The 19,849-nt window shown below is 45.0% G+C and overlaps 1 protein-coding gene and 1 pseudogene across 13 annotated transcripts in view; both read right to left on the bottom strand.

Moving 5' to 3' along the window:
* The window catches only part of EDAR (ectodysplasin A receptor), a 93,062-nt gene that overhangs the window by 39,582 nt on the left and 33,631 nt on the right, over positions 1 to 19,849 (bottom strand). For 6 of the 13 annotated variants that reach the window (XM_016162993.2, XM_036224662.1, XM_016162991.2 and 3 more), the window contains one exon: positions 4,335 to 4,446. The exons of 1 other annotated variant lie outside the window; for it this stretch is intronic. In XM_016162993.2, the coding sequence (XP_016018479.2) occupies positions 4,335 to 4,394 (60 nt within the window). In that variant the 5' untranslated portion in view covers positions 4,395 to 4,446. 6 more of the 13 variants (XM_036224663.1, XM_036224664.1, XM_036224667.1 and 3 more) reach the window with 5 other exon arrangements.
* LOC118605669 lies at positions 16,065 to 16,183 on the bottom strand (annotated as a pseudogene).

Below are 19,849 nucleotides of genomic sequence, written 5' to 3'. Positions count from 1 at the left end.
GCAGCCTGGCGGCTGATGGGGCCTGAGCTCTTCCCAGTAGTGATGTCCCAGTTGTTTTGGCTTTGGCTATCCCCAACACCCCCCACATCGGGCAAGACAGGGCTTCTGCCCACCAGCTGGCAGAGGTGCCAGTGGAAGGACCTGAGTGGGGTGCTCTCAGCTTGGCATGAGTTCTGAGCCCTCCCTAACTGTGAGAGTGACAGAGAAACAGGGCAGGGGACGGGGTGAGGAAGAGAGGGTGCTGAAAGCTCTCTTCCGGTCACCTGATAGACAAGGCTGCTTCTAAACTTGTGAAATTGACTAGTTCAGGGGTCTGCAAACAGGCCACCACATGGTAAACACAATTTCACGGCACCTCTTGTGTCCTAGTGCCTGTGGCCACTGTCCTGCTACCACAGAGACCCTGTGACTAAGCTCTGCCGACCCTGTCCTAGTTGATTGCTTTTCCTCCCTCCCACAGAGTCTTTACTTCTCTTCCTTTTGGCCATTCCTTCCCCAATACTATGTCCACCTAAAATAACACAGCGATAAAAATAACAGCTTGTAATTATGGAACTCTGACCCTTGCCCAGGCACTCTTCACCACTCCCGTGTGAGCTCTAAATCTAGGGTCAGTGGGGAGAATGGGCTGGAATTATGGGCCCATTTAGAGAGATTTATGCTACTGGAATTATTTGTGTGTTTTGTTTCCATGCCATCCTATGACCTCAGCCAGGGGTCCCAGACCTGCTAATAACCAAATAGAAAAAAAAAAAAAAATAGTGTAGTGATTAAAAGCAAGAACTGAATCACATCTTGGGCAAGTTATATAGCTTGTCAGTGGTTCAGTTTCCTCCCATATAAAATGGGCATAATAAGAATACCTACCTCACATGAGGGAGGAAGGGAGGCCCAGGTATTCCTGAACTCAAACTTGGCCTCTCCTTCTGTTACCACCACCTCAGTCCCAGCCTGGTCTTTTCTGGCATGAGATTTTGCTATAACAATATCCCGTTATGGCAAGTCCTTGGCCAGCACCAGGCAGTCTGATGTCTGGAGACCTGGGCTGAGGAGGATGCTCTGGGAACAACCATTCGTGTCTGGCTCTAAGTCCTCCAGTGCTCTGGAGGGTGCTGAGGGGCTGAGCAGAGCTGGGACTTTGCCCTCTCCTCCCCAAGCCCTTTTTTTTAAACTCTGGAACTGAGGAAGAAAAGTAAAACAGAATTGTCTTCCAAAATCCAGGAACTGTACCCCTTCCTAATACGTAAAGCCTCTCTCACAAGCTATAGCAATTAAGACTCAATCAGGATAAAAGTTCAAAATACGCTTAGGCCTAAAATATGAAGTTGGGCATCCATCTAGAAATCTCTCCCCAGGTCCTCAAATCAACAGGCAAGCATCTGCTAAAACCTGCCTTAGGGTGAGGCTGGTGCTTGGCACAAAGAAGATTCTGGTCGCTCACAGACGGGGAGTCGTCAGCAAGCTTGTGGTTTGTTAACCTCGAGGGGTGTAGTTAGATACAGTAACTCTGCACGATTTTCTTACATCTATTAAAAACTATTTATGAAGCATCTCCAGTCTGGACTAATTCTGGGCTAGGGGTGAGTTTCACTAGAATTAGGCATAGCTCCAGGTGATTGGAGACTGAGGGTCACCCACAGTTTTGGGGCTGTAGGTACAAGATGCTCAGGCCCTGATTTGTCATGTTTGGCTATTTCTGTGCTGTAAATACTCTCCCTGTGGCCATTTTTTAGCTGCTGATTAAAGCTCCCCATGCCAGGATACTGAATGTAGATCTGGTAAGAAGTTATTGGGAGCTGGTGGCCCACATTCTCAGAGGCCCCTAACTTATTCTCAGGGAGATCAGGGCAGGCAGAGTCTCACCTAAGTCCTGAAGGGCAGGTAGGAGTTAGTTGGGGAAACAATGGAAAAAAGGTCCCCCAGGAAGGGGCAGCAGGTGGCCCAATTGGCCAGAGGTGAAGTCATGGGCTGGACCAGAGGGCTGAGCATGAGGTCAGATGAAGTTGGAATGTTGGACTTGTACAAAGGCCGTGCGATGCAGCAAAGGAGTGGCAGGACCAATTTTCTACTGCAGTGAAAGAAGCGGAGACACACAGAGGAACTATGTCACAATGAGACCCAGCACGTACATATTACCAATATAATAGAGACAAAACTTGCATGAAACAACGTTTATTCTTACTGCATGCAATGTAATATAATCTATTCTGTCCTATTACTTTTACTCTATTTAAAAAAATGGTGGTAGTTGCAATACACGAAATTGCTTTCTTGACTCATTTTTGGGATAGGACTTGTAATCCGAAAACCACTGACTTAGGCAAGGGAAGAAAGGAGGGTGGAAACCTGTCAGGAGGTGATGGTGTCAGGGGTGGCAGAGCACAGAGGCTGGCCCAGGTCCCCGTTTGGCTGTTGGGTGCGCGTGAAACAGAGGCAAGTGGGAGGTGTCGTGGACCATGGGCAGACTGAGGGGCCTGGAGGACCTTCAAGAGGAAGCGGGCTCAGGGGGCTGCCTACATGAGTGGAGCTTGGGAGAAAGATCTGAGCAAGGGAGAGACGTGGTTGTCACAGTACACAGATGACTTAGGTTCTAGTGGGGTGGGTTTCAGGAGGTTTTGCTTTCTTGACCAGCTCGGTGATCTCACGCCTCCTCAAAGGGCAGCACACGTTCTCCTCTATGAAAATGGAATGATGCAGCCCCTTCTCGGACCGAGTGATCCCTGTGAGGAATCAAGGACACCCCCAGTGTGACAGGGCTTAGCAGGCTTGGAAACACTCTAAAGGTAACAGGTGAAAGTGTTTCTAGCAAACAGGTCACAGTGGTTCTTGTGTAGCAACAACTCAGATTGTGAAAGAAGGGGTCGACTTTCTTAGCTCTGTGAAGAGAGCTGGGAGTGACTACCATCTACATGAGCAGCTTAAAAATGAAAAATAAAAAACAAAAAACAAAAAACAAAACAACCAGTAATACTTTCTGCAAGACCATCTGACAGTTTTCAATGCACTTTCTCTTACGTGGGTTCCTAGGAGGATGGGTTGGATAGTGGGACGTCTGTGTTCCAAGAGGCAGCAGCTCAGGAAGGTTATGTGTCTTGTTTAAGATCAAGCTCCAGGCATGATGAGTCTGTTGTCAGCACCCAGCCTGCTGTTCCTTTGACCACAGAGCATAGCAGTTTCCCCAGGAGACAACCTCCTGCCTTGCTGAAGGTTTTCTCAGAAGCTCTCTGTGATATTTCTAACCCATTGAAAAAAACATATGCAGTGTGGGAGGATCTTGCATGTATGTGTGTAAGAATTATTTGTGCTAGCCTTGCTTTGAGGATTGAATAATTCGTAACATGTGTGACACGAGAGGTACCAGTGTCTTTAGGGTCAGAGGGGAAGGAGGAGGCTGTCTGTACCCTCGGGCTGTTGCGAGCTCTGCCTTTTGCCTGGATGACTGAGCCTGTAACACCAGGAGGGACCGGAGTGGAAGGGGAAGCAAGCTGCTTTCCCTTCACACCAGCTGAGTGCACACTTGACCTTTTCTCCCTAAGTCTGTAGTTAGTCTGGATATTCAGACAAGGCTGAAATAAAGATAAAACCAGAAGACAATATCAGAGCAGTGTCCATGCAGCGCTGCTGCCTAACATGGGGCCCTGGGTCCAGCAGCAGGAGCATCGCCTGGGAGCTTATGGGAAATGCCCACCCTCAGGTCCCTCCTGACCAGCTTCATCAGAGTCTGTGCTTCACCCAGATCCCCTGGCGCCCTGTATGCACGGGAAAGTTTGAAAACCTGATCTAGATGACCTTCTAGTAGCATCTTATTCATGGCCTTGTTTAATTCCCTCTTGTAAACTCAGACAAGGATTTATTTCTTCCCGTGTCTCTCCCTACTTCAATTCTGACCTCTCCTAAGGGACGAATGCTAGCTTTAGCATCACCCCATGGAGTACTGTGCACTAGACACTGATTTCTTTGCTGTCGTTTGTTGGTTCATTCATTAATCATTTATTCAGCAAAGTTTGCAGAGCTGCTACTGTCCTATAGACGATCCTATATCCTGGGGACAGTGACAACAGATAACGTCTGTACCCTATTATCTGTCCAGGAAACAGACACTGAAGACAAAATTATACAAAGTTTAGGCCACTTCCTACGTTTTTAAGCCCACTCCCTTGGGTCCAGTGTCCTGCAGTGCAGCTTGCCTCCTGGGATAGCCTTCACTCTGGGAGGGGTGGCTCTGCCTCAGTGGACACCGTCATTGTGGCTGCCTCCAGAATGCAGACATACACAGTGGTAGGAAGGAGGCTGTGCTCTGTGTTAGTCATCGCCCCAGGAATCTGAAGACTCACCACTTGGGCCTTGGGGGGCTTCACATTCTTTGATCCAGCTGGGCCACTCCTTGGCTCCATCTAACCACCTCGAATATGGAGATGCCGCCTCTCCCCGAAAGGCTTCTTCTCTCTGGGAAGGCAAGATTAAACTGTAGAGCCACAGCTTAGGTACTGCTCATCCTCAACCTGTGGAAAGGGACTGAGGGAAGGCAGCGTGAGAGGCCTTTGCAGGAATGAGGCCTGCAGAGTTACGTTCTTAAGTGTATAAGGAGGTGGGGGTCCCTCTATCTTCGGCCCCTTCCCTCTTCTAGCGTGCTCACCTGCGAGAAGGTACTCAGAAGGTGGTGCTAACCATCCTCACCTGGTTGCAGTGACTGGGCAGAGGCCACCCAGGAAGCACAGTGCTGTCCCCAGGGTGGTCCATATCACAGAAAGGGAGAAAAGAGAGGTCTATGGCCTGCACTCCCGGGTTCTCAGCACCAAGCTCTTTGTGAAAAGAGGTGAGGTGTTGGCAGCTGCCTGTGTTCTGGGGAGGTGGCCATATAGCTGGCTTCCTTTCCCTGTCCACCCCAACACTACCCTCTCCTACCCGGCCTCCCACAATGTGCCCCTCCTGCAGACGGAGGCCTTGAGGGAAGGCTGCTGGTGGCCTCCTCCCCACACATCAACACATTCCTTTGCTCCTCAGACTCCCCACTTCCCACCAACTAAGACAGAGCTTTATTTACCCTCCAGGAACCTGTGGAGGTCATTATCAGAGCAGCCGAAAACACTTCCATTTGATGTGATTTATGGCTCCTAGTAAACTTCCTTGTTCTCAGTTGGATAGTGCTAATTAATGCTAGATTGTGAAGAGATTAACTCATTCTCTTTCACTTCTGTTTTAGTCAGATCTTTTTCACTGGAGAACTAGTGAGAGTCTGGAAGACATCCTGGGAGGGACTGCCTCCTGCCCAGGCTAGCTGTGTAGGAAAGGCCCTGAGCGTGTCATCTCGAAATTCTTAGTAATCTTAAAAGGAGGGGCCTTCCATTTTTATTTTGCACTGGGCCCTGCAGATTAAATAGTCCATCCTGTTCTCAGCCACTCTGTCTGGGCAAGTGAGGCAGCTACACGGGCCGACTACTGGGCTGCCCTTCCCCACAAAAGGTCACGCAGGGCACTGTGGCCAGGGTCAGGGAGAGCTGAGAAAAAGAAGCAGAGGCTCCAAGTCTTGTCAAGACCCACAGGCGCCTCTCCTACCCCGAAGACTTGAGAGGAATCCCAGAGGATAGAGACTGAAGGCTGAGAGAGAAATCACTGACCGGGAGTACATTGGGGTATCTCAGAGCTTTAAATAACATAACACGAGGGTTTTAAAGACCAGTCCCCATTCTTCAGCACCGCACTGGGAAACTTTCATTTAGAAACTCCTTGGTGAAGATTTCAGGGCCGTGACTGGTAAACTGACCCCCACCAACATCTCAAGGGGAGTGGGCAGTGTCCATACACTCCGCTAAGGATATATTTTTGATTAAAAATATATTACATATATGTGTATATAATTTTTCTTAAGGTCGTAGATCTTACCTCCTCTGGAGGCCCTTTGCTCTGGTGCCACCTGGCTGCACCCCCTGTAGTTTACTCTCAGGACAATTCTAGCTCCAGCTTTTACTTCTCACATCAGCCTGTGGTGCTGTGAACTACTCTGGGCAGAGGCAGTGGGGGCTTTCATCATAGAGGCACCCATAAGGTCAAAACACTGGGCTTGAACCCTTGGATGGGGCCTTCCCTGAAGATGTTGACAAACTGTTCGGTGACTTAAGTTGAAGATTTAAAACGAGAGTCCTTAAGTTTCATTTGTTAGTTTTAATTGAAATAATACTCAGAAAATAGCTTTTCTTGCACACATTGAATAAACACCATGCATTTATTTATCTTGGACTACTTCCAGTTTTTCTTTTGAAGCATCACTACTTATACAAATGAGCATGTCAAACTACTTCGAATTCTATATGGATTATTAGCTCTTCAGCAGAAGAACCCAGAAAGGCAATAAAGAACAAAGAAAACCAGTATTTTGGACATTTCTGTTCACTTCTCGTCTTTTTATTTGACTCTGCTTTTCCTGACAGTTTTTATTTTCCTACAAATAAACCAGTGACGATAGTAATTATTTCTGGAGTGTTGTAGACAGCTGTGGCCTAAGAACATTTATAAAATACTAAAATTATTATCGTTTGTCAAAGTAGGCTTGGGATTTTCAGAATATTAATTATGTTATTAGGCAGGTGCATATGCATTTGTGCAGTGATAGACCTGGGGCTGGAGCCCAAAGAGGAGGGCGCTCTCCTACATTTGGGACAGAATGTGGTGTTTTGATGTGATTACCGTCTTGAAGCCTTGCTCATGAGAGTAAAGTGGACAGCAAGTAGCCACCCAGAAAGTTCAGACGAGAGCAGTCATTTATCCAAATATCCTGCCGTAAAACTATGCGTTCAGTTTCACTCTATTTCATTTAATGCCTCAGAGTTGAAAGCATCTTGCAGAATGATGAAGCTTTTTTTTTTTTAAATCCCTCTTGTATTGTCTTATTAAAATCAAGAGAAAACCTTCTCCAGTTGAGATCAGAAAAGTTATTTAACTAAATGTGTTGCTTTAAATTATTAAACACAGGTTTCATAATTTAAAGCATATGAACATATAAACATGGACTTCCATTGCAGCATAATGGCAGCAGCTCTTTAGCCCCGTAACGTGCATGCCAGCCATCCTTCCATTTGTCCGCCCGCCCTTCCACCCATGCACGCGATGTTTATTGGAAACTTACTTCGGACCAGGTTGAACAACAAACAAATCGAAACAATCCCTGCCCTGGTGGAGCCTCACCGTTTGGTGGAAACCACGGCGAACAGCATTGTGAGATAAACGCTGAGAAGGGGGCAACGAGTGATGGGTGCGGTGGGAGCACATGGGCGTGTGTCCTGAGTGGGGAAAGCCCGACTTCCTGCGGGAGGTCAGGGAGACTGTCCCAGACCCGGAGAAGGGAGGACGGCCAGGAGTTAGCCATTAGTTACGGTGGAAAGGAAGAGGAAAAGGAAGAGGGAACAGCATGGGCCAGGCTTGGGGGAGAGCACGTCCCATTTAGACAACCGAAAGCGGCAGTGGATTCCCTCCAGGTAACTGCTCTGTCCTCTTCTCTTATGAGTTATTTTCTAAACTGCATTCTGATGAAAAAAAAAAAATTCTTATTTTCTGCCAAGAGACTACTCTGCTGGCTTCTCCCTCAACTCATCGTTCTTGTTTTCTTTGTTCCTATCAGCTCAGATATGTTTGGAAAGTCATACATTTGGGCCACCCTGTCACCCCCAAATCCAGTTTCTTATATCTGGAGTCCACTAGAGAACAGTGAGTTAGCACCTTAAAATATTCACACTATTAAAAAAAGAGAAAGGGAGAGAGAGAGAGACAGAGAGAGAGAGAGAGAGAGAGAGAGAGAGAGAGAGAGAGAGAGACTGAGAGAGAGAAACATTCACACTATTCAGGGAGGTGAGATACACAAATGTATCTCAATTACACCAGTTTTGCTTAACATGCACGACCCAAACAAGGACAATCACTGTAAGACACACTACTAGAATCTCAAACCATGTCAGCTAAGTAAAAGACATTAATTTGTTAGTGATGATATCCTTGAAGTAAAGGAAGTTGAAGAAATAAACCTGGGATTAATAGATTCTAAATCAAATGATGCAACAAGAAGGATCTCGAAATTGTCACTATGACTATTTGTTACTGAGGGACCCTCAGAGGGCCTGCTGCTCTCCGTGCAGCATCGCTGTTAGTCATTGAGGTGGCTCCCGCATGGGTGGTGGGAGCCGGGTGGGGGTGGAGCAGCTGTCTGAAAGGAAAGGTGAAGTGAGGGCATGCAGAAGGCAGGCAGAGGGTACACAGCTCTTCAACGCCTGAGCCCTGATCCCGCTCTCACAGTGGGCTCTACCCCTGCATGCCTCTCTTTGAAGTCTCGAGCCAGAGAGAAGAGAGGCTCTTGGTGCCGAGAGGCAGCCATGTGTGGCCTTTGCACTCCAGGCTCTCAGGCAGCCAGGAGCTTCAGAAAGAGTCTGGAGATGAAGGCGGGCAGGTCCTCGACTCATTTTCTGTGCTAACAATCTAATAGCATCGTCACACAACATGAGTGTGGAATTATGTGCGGAAGAAGCAGTGAGCTCTATTATTGCACAATTGCAACATGTAATGTGCTATGCATGTTATGGCGCATGCGTGGACAGGCACATCCAAATGGGAAATAATTCAAAATGATTGCAGCGATGTTCTCAGAGTCTACATGTCTCCTAGGAACTGAGAGTTTATTGTTCTGGTTAATGGCACACAATTTAGGTTCTTATTGCTAAGACTATACTTTTTTTAAAACAACCAGCTTTATGGAAGTATAATCAACTCACCACAAAATCCACACATTTCCATTGTGCAAGTCAGTGACTTTGACTTCCCTGCTGGTGGTTGCCACAGAGATGTTTCTAGAATCCCAAGTTTAGAGGATCCACAAATAAATTTGCCTCCCCTCCCAACACGAGCAGTGAGTGTGGCCAAAACAAAAGGTTTGAAGAGGAAGAAAAAATGATAGCATTTGCCTAGAGCTAACCCCAGTGGATGCTTTTCAAAAACTCACTTCAGAAAAATTGCTAGTATATTGAAAATAACAGCCTGTTCACCCTGGTAAATAATCATGCTCAACGAACTTCTTCTATCCTAATAAGTTTTATGCTTATATGGAATTGGAAAAGCACACACAGTGCATGCTCGTGGCCCTCACTGCTGAGGATGCTGTGGTTCTGGGGCCTGTGAGGCTGGGACCGAACGTGTGTCCAGGACTCATATGGCAGGTATGAGTTTATCAGGTCATAGCTGGCAAAACTCTGCTGCAAGGAGAGGTTTCTCCACTCAGAGTTTTCCTTCCAGTTAGGGAGTGCAGGTTCTGTGGCCCTTATCTGATGAACCTGTGAGTTCCTGAGAGAAACCTCACTGGATTTCTTCAGGTATCTGTGTTTAGGAATGGAGCCCTCTGATGTGTTTGCTGCGGGTGGATGTCCTCTCAGCCTACTGAGAGTACCTATAGAAGATATACCTAGTGCCCAGTTCTGTTTGGGCACATGTGCTTGTGTAATCCTCCCAAGGTTAGGAAGTGGGCCAGTTGGAGGCTTGGAGAGGTTGAGTGACTTGCCTGAGGCCACACAGAGGAGGGAGAGTTGGGCACAAACTCAGATCTGTTCCACTTTCTACCATCCTACTCAGCCTCAGAAACAGGGGTCCCAGGAGCCGCAGACAAAGACTAAAGATGTCTGGGAGAGGAGATAGTAAGAGCATCAAGTCAGTAAAGGAGGCCAGATCAGTGTAATGTGGACCTGGTTTCATCTGAGTGAGGACCTACGAGAATTGTACAGTTCTTTACAAGGCCAGGTGAACCACAAGGAACCAGATGTGGCCGGAGTCAGGGTCGCACCGCCCCCCACACCCTTTGAAGATTTCTGGAGCCATTTGGTTCTAGCAGATTTCTGTTATCTCCTCTCTCCTTTCAACATCATGACAGCTCCGTGGATGTTTAAATCCCAGGCACACCCGTGGCAGTTTGGACTCCTGTGAAGAGAAGAGTTCATGCCCTGAGAACTCCAAGAGGCGGGGCACTAGGAACAGTAACAGCAGCCACAAAGGCTTCTTAGTGTTTGAAGTTCTAGTGGGCAGGGTTTTGTTTATTTGTTTGTTCATGAGCATGTTGATGATCTCCCTGCTCTTAATCCTGGGATTAGACCATCCTTTCCCGACTCAGTCTCACTGATGTGGAAATACCCAGCGCAGATGGCATTTCATCAGGCAGGTGACCCAGATGATGCAAGGCTATAAATAACCATTAAATGTCCCTTTCAGAGAGGCTCTTTTTTTCTCCTTGAATTCAAGTCCCAGCTTGAAGCAAGTAACGTGTAAATTTGGATCCTTCCTGTCAAACACAGGGTCTTGTTTTACTGGTTTGAAAGAGGATTCATTTTTCAGGTTCAAGTACAGTAACGGGAAAGCCTTGAAGTGGGCGCATTTAGCAAATGTGCCTTGTAGGTTTATCAAGAACACCTGAGAAGAACCTACTCTGATGAACCGTTGGAAAACCAAGAAGAGTTTATACTCCTCAGTGCTTGGGGATCATTTGGATTGAGATTAAAAACTCTTATTCATGGCTTAATTTGTTCTTCATGTAGTTAAATTATACATTAATGTGATCTAGATTATACTGCAATTACATCGTATTTATCACCCTGTGTCCTGCTTCAAGAAGAAGGAGCTAAGGTCACTTCTGAAGTCTTGAATACCCTCCTTTTTAAAAGACATTGAAAGTAGTGGCACTGCCCTAGGTGAGACAGGTAGCAACTAGTCTGAATGCTCCAGAAACAACATGAAGAGTTACCCCACGGCTGTGAGAGCTTGCTTCCGAGCTTACTGTTTCTGAACAAACTTTTCAGAGCAAAGACGGTGGTTTGTTCTCCTTGGCCGATGTGTGGAGTAGCAGCCTAAGTCTGCACTTGGCTCTGTCTGTCTGGGGGTGCTGGTGTCTGCTCTCCAGGCTGTGGCAGACGAATCCACAGGCTGAACACTCTTCTTCTCCTAGTGGCTGTGATCTGTGCCCTACAGCAGGTCACAGGCTGAGTGGCGATGGGGGTGGACATTATGCAGGCCGTGGCCCGCCCCAGCCATGGGTTGAACACGGGCAGTACAGCCCGTGTCCACCACAGGGCCCTGTCTTCTCATCTGCACAATGGCCGCACAAAGACTAGAGAGGGCCTGAGACTGGTGGCCTTGTGTGAGCCACTTCAGCTCACTGTGCCTCAGTTATCTTGGGTCTGAAATGGGGACCCAGGGTTCCCTACTTGCCCTATTCTCAGGGGCAGGATGAGATGAATTTATGTGGAAGTGTTTTGAATGTGCACTGCGGTTACTCAGGAGTGTGGGCAAGCAACTGCTGTCCAGCCACACAGGGGCAGACACCCCCCAGTTCAGCAGGAATGTTTTCTTTGAGAAAATTTAAAGTAGTCAGGCCATGACTACAAGGATGTTGGCCATAGACCCCATGCTGCTGCCTTTGACACGGAGTCCACGGCTGTCATTTTCAGCCTGCGTGGGGTGGGGGCTCCTGGGTTGTTGGGGGGCTCCTCAGCAGACCTTGATAAAGACGTGCTGTGCTTGGTGCTGGGGGCAGGGGGAGCACAGCCAGCTCACCTTCCTAGAGCACTGCCAGGTGCAGGCACTAGCCCAGTTGCTACATCAGCCTAGGAGGGAGGTCCTGCTACTTTTTCCACTGTGCAGATGTGGAAATTGTAGCACCCAGCGGGTATGGACCTTCCTGAGGTCACAGGGTCAGGGAGAGTGGTGGAGCCAGACACCCTAGTGCAGAGGCCAAGCTCTTAACTCCCAGGCCAAAGATGTGGTTCCAGCCCTCAGGGGGCTGACGTCTGGGAAGCCTATGGGCAGAGCACCCATAGTGTCCCTGCTCATTCACAGCTCTGACATTTCTTGTGGTAGAAAAAGGCGAGGGTTTCCAGGACCACCATGTTTTACCGGTTTGGTGATTTCAGAAAATTGTAACCGTACTTTTCGGTTTGCACTAACTAGTGCAGTTTGGAGCTTTCAGACCCTGGAATATCCTAGAAAGCTGACTGCAACTGCAGTGCTGCCTGTTTCTGAGGCAGTCTTACCCTCTGTGCCTAGGGAATAGAGGGTGTACTCGGGCGCAAGCCATCAGCCAAACCAAGTCAGTGTTTGTGGCTGGGTCCCTCCCCCGTGGTACTCCCCGAAGTTCTCCTGCTCTAGTAGAGCACTCTGTTTATTCCAGGGGCCAATAAGGAAAGCTATGCCAGTGAATCCAAATGCAAAACATTTAAAGACACCTTTATGAGGTGTTTCATTATGCATCTCACTACTCTATCAGTTCAAATGTCATTTATTCCCATGCCAAGAATCCTAAGATAATGCCAAAGTATTTGGAACTAGAGTATGAGTGTATTAAAATAAAAATTAAAAAAAAAACATTTCAAACAGAAACTTAAAAAAAAAACAACAACAGAATCTTGTTAATTAGAAAGAAATATTAAATTCTTAAAAGGGGAAAATGTCTCTGAGTTTTAAGGGGTGCTAATTAGAGGTCTGGGTAGAATGAATACAATTTAGTTTATTTGGACTGCCAGTATTTTAATGTCAACCACCAAGAATACCAGGAAAAAAGGATTGAAAATGATTTGAAAATAAAAATACAGCTAATAAAAAATTGAGATAGTTTATTTTAAAATGCAATGGATCCCAAATAGATAAACAAGAGGCATGCAATGGACTACTCGACCTTAGAAAGGAAGGACATTCTGACATAGGCTACAACAGGGGTGAGTCTTGAAGAAATGACACTAAATCAAATAAGCCAGTCACAAATGAACAGATATTGTATGATTGCACTTAGGTCAGGTCCCTAGAGTGGTCACATTCATAGAGACAGAAATTCATAGAGAGTGGTGTTTGTGAATCTAGCAGAGCACAGATGGGGAGTTAGTTTTTAATGGGGACAGAGTTCTGGTTGGAGATAACGTAGAGCTCTGGAGATGGATGGTGGCAATGGTTGCACCACAGTGTGAAAGTATCAGTGCCAATGAACTGCACATTTAAAAAAAAAAATTTAATTATTTCGAGCGTACAGTATATTGGTTATCCATCTATATTGTTAGTAAAATGATCCTCCCGATTGCTCCCTCCCTCCCCTGACCTAGCCAATGTATCAATGTTAATAGCATCCATTGTGCTGTGCTCCCCATCCCCGTGACCATCTGTCAGCTACTAACTTGTACTTCTTTAACCTTTCCTTTCATTGTCCCAGCCCCCCAAATCCCCCTCCCCTCTGTTCATCACCAGTTGTCCACTATATTTGTGGATCTGTTTTTGATTAGTTTTTTCTTTTTAGTCCTTGAATTCGGCATATAAGTAAAATCATGTAATGTTTATATTTCTATCTGACTTAAATACCTTCTAGGTTCATCAAAGCAATATCTTTTTCCATCTCTTTCCTTTTCGTATGTAGGGTTCTTGTTTTCTTATCCTTTTAGCCACTCCTTCCCTTGGTTGGAGCACTTAATTCTTTTACATTTAAAGTACTTATTGATAGGAATGTAGTTGTTATTATTCTTTATTCTTGTTTTTGATATGTGTTTTTTCTTCTTAAAGAAATCTCTCCAACATTTCCTGTAATTCTGGCTTGGTGGTGATAATTCCTTTAGTTTATTTTTATCTGTCCTTTAACTCTAAATGATAGCTTTGCTGGATAAATTATTCTTGGTTGTAGATCCTGGGTCTTCATCCTGTCGAATATTTTATCCAAGCCCTTCTGACCTGCATAGTCTCTCTTGAGAAATCAGCCGCCAGTCTTATGGGTGTTCCCTTATATATAATTATTTGTTTTTCTTTTGCTGCTTTAAAATTTTTTTCTTTGCATTTGACCTTTAGCATTTAAATTATGATGTGTCTTGGTGTGTGCCTCTTTGGTTCCCTGATTTTTGGAGTTCTCTGAGCTTCCTGGTTTTTTTTGTCCATTTCCTTCACCAGGTTAGGGAAGTTTTCCATTATTATTTCTTCAAACAGCTTTTCAATATCTTGATTTTCTTCTGTTACTCTGATCAGACTAATATTTGGAGCTTTAACAGTGTCCCGTATCCTCCTTAAATCATCTTTATAGTCTTGGCCTCTTTTTTCTTGCCATTCTGTTGGAGTGTCCTGATTGGCTTTCCTGTCCTCTAGGTAGGGCATGTGATCCTCTTCTTTATTCACTTTGCTTATTCCTTTGTTTATTCCATTTAAGATACTTCTCATCTCAGATAGTTGTGTTCTCCATTTCAGACTGGTTCCTTCTTATAATCTCCATTTCCAATTTTATCTCTTTGTTGGAGTTCTCTACACTTACCAAAAGTTCACTGAGCATCTTATAACCAGTGTTTTGAACTCTGAGCCTGTTAGATTACTTGACTCCATTATATCTGGATCTCTGTTCTGTTCTGTTATATGGTTTCTGCTTCTTTGTCTTCCCATTTTGGCTGCCTTTCCATGTCTGTTTCTATATATTAAGCCAAACTCCTAAGTCTTCCAGTCTTATTAGTATGGATCTGTGAAGTAGGTGTCCAGTGACACAGTCCTGAGAAGGGTTCAGCTGCAGGTCAAATTTAGCCCAAGCCTGTGCCCCTCTGGGGCCACATGTTAAAATTCAACAAGCAATCCACAGACGCTGTGCTTATAGTTGTCTCAAAAGGCCACACCAGAAACCGAGGCCAGCTGGAGTCTAGGTGCTGCTCAGCAAGAAAGACCTGACTCACTGAGGATACACCTGGATATGGCTTGGGTGGGGCCCGGGTTGGGGGAGGCAGGCTTTTAGAGAATCCTCTGGTGGAGCGACCTTTGTTATCCAGTTTGATGATGTAACAGCTATGGCTACTCTGTGTCTGCACACTGGGATGGGGAGGGCTCAACAGGGAACAATGGCTACCACCAGCACTTCTGTACTGAGTGAGTCTCGTCTCAACTCTCACTCCGACAATATCTCCCTTCATGCCTTCGCGTGCAGCTGAACAGCCACTGGTGCTCAGAGTGAGCAGGTCCGTCACCCCGAAAATCCGCTCGTGGATGTAGCCCCTTTAGGAAGCCTTCTGCTGCTGCCGCAGCCTCCGTCTCACTTAGCCACTTAGACCGCGCCCCACGTCCTCGCCCCGTCCTACCTTCCGTCATAGCAGGGTGCTTTCTGGGATTTCTCCCTAGTTTTATGGCTTGTTCATCTAGATCCCAGGTGATTTTTCTTTGCTGCTGCTCCTTGTTTCTATCACAACTTTGATTTTGTTGCCAGAGGGATGAACAGAGCCTCTATCATCTACGCCATTTTTCTCTCCTTCAGAACTGCTCATTTTAAAAGGGTTAAACTGGTAAATGTTTTTTTAATGTATATTTTACCACAATAAAAAATGCCATAGTTCTCATTGGAACGTAGAGTGATTTAACTTTATAAGTGGTCATTTTATTCCTTGACCCTGAGTTGGCTTGCACCCAAAGCTGGCTAGACGGAAGACATGAAAATGTGTGCATTGACGACATTAAAGGAGACGTTATTATGTCCAGGATCTCAGGACCCTGTCACAATCTGAGAGTGGGTTCATGCCATGAGTGCCTCGGTGCTCAGGCTGCTTAGTGGAAACAATGCAAGGAAGGCTGACAGGGACAGGACCCATGACTTGGTGTCTCCTTTGCTTTTTAATGTTACTTTCTGATTGAATGAGAATGATTCTGTTTTAGCTGGGAATTAGTTTCTTTCTTAAATAATGTCTTCTAGTCCTCTTTTTTTCCTGTGAAGATTTTTCTTCAGGCTGGCCTTGGGCATTCATTCCTTTGGGCTTTTGTCATCACTCAAAAAAGCACAACTTCTAGTTTCAGTTTCTATGACATGTCCACCACCTGTCTGGAAGTATCCAACTCTATAGAACCTTTTTTTTGGAAACCAGATTGGAACTGGAAGTATTCCAACTTGGGTAGTTGACAGCTATTTTAAAAAGACCACATTTTTAATAATGCTCTTTGACTGAATAGTTGTGTAATTTAAGTCAGAGGTTTGTGCTTTTGGCAATCAGTGATTCAAAAAGGATGAAGTCCAAAGGTGCTGGGAGAGGGGATGGCAATGGATTTTTTTTTTTTTATGCCTATAGTACCTGGTATTCCTAGGTGCTCTCCCATCCAAGTACTAACTCGGCCTGACCCTGCATAGCTTCTGAGGTCAGACGAGATCAGGAATGTTCAGGGTGACACGGCCATAGACTGGCAATGGATTTTCAAAATGGTTTTTGTGGGCTCAGCCTGATTGCTTTAAAGCAGTGTAGCATACAAAAACTGCAAAGGACTTGCTGAAACTCAAATGTGGGCTTACATTTATGGCAAAAGCAATGGTAATTTACCCAGAAATGTCATTCCGAAAGACAGAGTGGCCAGGGTTTCCAGCTTACACCATCTTCTTAATTAAGCTGGAACTTCGGACCCCTAATGCTCACTTTCTCTCATGTCCTGTGAGCCCCCAATTCCTACTGAAGACTTTGACCCTTGCTTTTTAGTTGGAAAGCTCTCCATGAAAATGGACTATTTCTTTGGAAAATTTAAAGTCCCTCAGGAGAGAGTCAGAAAGTAACACTCATGCACACATGAAGGGACATGCAAAGTGTGCCCTCTGGGGCCCTGTGAGACTGAGACAAGCTCTGGGAGTGAAGTGCCCCAGTGTCTCCAAACCTGGCTGGGCTCCTCCAAATCTGGTGAGCTTTGTAAAATAAGTCTGGAGAACCTGGCTCGTTAGGTCAGGTGTGCAGTCTTGTGACTCAGTTTATTCACGAAGCTCTACAAGCTAAGCTGCTCTCCTGCTTGACCACCTATGGGCTCTCAGAAGGGGGCCACAGGCCAGGGGTATGCAAGTATAATTAAAAGAGGAGAAATTGGCAAGTGTAAACTACGGCTGTGCTGTACGAATAGGCATGTTTAAGGCTCAGCCTCCTGGTAAGGGCAGGCACAGACCAAGGGAGGGGACTGCAATCTAGACGATCTCGGTGAATAGCTCCTGGGCAGGTATGACTAGAGGAAGTTCTGAAGAGGAGGGGTGAGAATTGTGGATAAAGGGCAAGGACAGGAAGATTTTCCAGAAGGAAAGTAAAGCATGGATTTGAATACAAGGTAAACAAATTATTGCATATTAGCAGATTTGGGGCTTACTTAGCTTCAGTTTTTGTGTGGAGGGGAAGCAAGGAGCTGTGACTGCAGTGAGAGCCAGAGTGGATTGGTGGGGACACCACAGCAGGGGGTCGGTCAGACCACAAGGGGTGCAGACCTAACGGATCTTACTTATATGAGGATGTCAATCCCATCCTATCCTTCCATTTGACCCTTCCTCTAAGTAAAAGACAAGTCAACCAACCTGATGATTACCAGTCTACATTTCATTTTCTCACTCTATTTCTCTGCATTGCTACTGGGAGCATTAATCCTTCAGGCATGAAGGAATCAGCCATTTAGGAGGCCGCCTCCTCCTGGGAGTCCTCCACAGCTCCTGTGAAATATTCTCAGAGTACATGCTGGCCGTGAGAAGCAGTCATGGTACAAAATGAATCTGGGCACCACCCGATATTCTCAGCTTTGAAATTCTAAGGCCTTGAAAGTCTTCCCATCTTTCTCCTTCACTTAATGGTGGGCTTTTAGACATGCTCCAAATTGATCTCGGCACCTGCAGGGCTGGGCAGCTCTGTGTAATGGTGACAGGAGGCAGATCCTGGAATGACACTCACCGAGGGTACTGCCTTTGGCACAGGGCCTCCCACACAGTAGGGGTAAAAACTTGTTGAATTGAATCACATATAAAGATAACCTCTTAGGCACTGATATCAGGAATAATGCAAGCACCAAATGATCCTTAAAAAGCTGGCTCTCTGGCCAAAGAGACTTTATACTAAAGTTTTTATAGACTAAAAAAGTTTTATAGATTAATTAAAAAGTAAAATTGGCGGCAATGTAAATTGGGCAACCGGTATGAAGAGTCCTTAAAAAATTAAAAATAGAACTTAGCAATTCCACTTCTAGGTATTTATCTGAAAGAAATGAAAACACTAACTTAAAAAGATAGCTACACCCCCATGTTCATTGAATCATTATTAACAATAGTTAAGACATGGAAACAACCTACTTGTCTATCAGTGGATGAATGGATAAAGAAAATGTGGCATATATACACAATGGAATATCATTCGGCCATAAAAAGAAGGAAATCCTGCCATTTGCAACAACATGAATGGACCTTGAGGACATTATGTTGAGTGAAATGTCAGATGGAGACAGACAAATACTATATAATCATTTATATGTGGAATTTAAAAAAATACTGTATGATCTCACTGACATATGGAACTCATAGAAACAGAAAACAGATTTGTGGATGCCAGAGGAGAAGATGGGGTGGTGAAATGGGTGGAGGGGTACAGACTTCCAGTTGTGAATTAAATAAGTCCTGGGGATGTAATATATGAAGTGATGCATAGTGACTATGGCTAAAAATACAGTATTTTACATTTGAAAGTTGCTAAGAGATTAAACCTTAAAAATTCTCATTACGAGAAAAAAATTTCTAACTATATATGGGGATAAATGTTGATTTATTGTGGTGATCATTTTGCAACATATAGAAATACATAACCACTATATTGTGTATCTGAAATTAACAATGTTCTATGTCAATTATATCTCAAAAATACTTCTAAAAAGGTAAAATTGTCTTAAAGTAAATTATTCTCAAAATATAAGTTTTTTTAAGTAGAACTCTCTACTACATTTCTTTCACATACTATATATTTCTTTACTTTCCTCAGTGTAAGAACTAGCAAAACTCTTTATTGGAGATACTCTGAGGACTTCACACACACACACACACACACACACACACACACACACACACGTACACTTGCACGTAAGCACTTGGAATGTCCACTTAATGTCAGTAATGATTGCTTCTGGGTACGAGAATTAGAAAATTTTTTCTTGCTTTCTTTTTCATACTTTTTTTATATTGCTTCATTTTTTTTCTATGAGCATAGGTTATTTTTTTAAAAAACAAAATAATTATCATAAAGAAAAAAAAGCAATGTCATTGATATTCACACACACATGAAATATCTGATGATTTTGTCTTTTAGTTGAGGAGAGAACCTGGCCACTGTGAGTCTGGCCATTCTATCCTTACAAATAGCTATGTTTGGCCAAGGCCTTGCAGCCCGTCAGTTCAGAATGACATCAAATGACACAACCAATTACTCTGCATGAACATCATCTTCCTGACACCATCGCTTCTCAGAAACCAGCCTCAAAACTAGTGTATAGTGTTTAATTTTACCATAAAAACATTTTTTTTCTAACAATTATGATGAGATTACTACTCTTGTCCATAGAAAAGAATCATTGGAGGTTCAAGGACTGGTTTGGGGCTGCAGGAACTAATCACACCAACCAGAGAGCCCACTTGGGTGACCTTCGCCCCACCCCTTGAGCCCTGTATGCCATATGGAAAACGAATGTTCTCATTTCTTCCCAAACTCCAAACAGTGACTCAGTTGAAAGGATGTACACAGCCCATGATTTATCATGGGCTAGATATTCATGTTGCCTTAGAACAGATGTGACTAGAAAATGACCTCGAAATAATGTCCCTTTCAAATTAAAGATTCTATGAGCTCACTGAAGCCAGTGCCCTCATTTCCTGAGGTTTTTTGAACAAGTTAATGTGTCTAGGAGTAGGTAGAGCTCCTCTCTCTGGAACTGTGAAGATTGCGTGCAGGAAACTGGACCAATTAACTCTTTAGATGTTCATATTCACTGAGCTCTGCCTGGACCATGGTGCTGTGGGGAGGCAGCACTCTTGGCATGGTTTCTGACCACAGGAAGGAGCTTCCTACCTGGGGAG

The sequence above is a fragment of the Rousettus aegyptiacus genome, unplaced genomic scaffold (assembly GCF_014176215.1).
Source record: "Rousettus aegyptiacus isolate mRouAeg1 unplaced genomic scaffold, mRouAeg1.p scaffold_m13_p_7, whole genome shotgun sequence".
NCBI lineage: Eukaryota > Metazoa > Chordata > Mammalia > Chiroptera > Pteropodidae > Rousettus > Rousettus aegyptiacus.
Note: the sequence above shows the minus strand (reverse complement) of the source record. Positions and strands in the feature narration are given on the sequence as shown.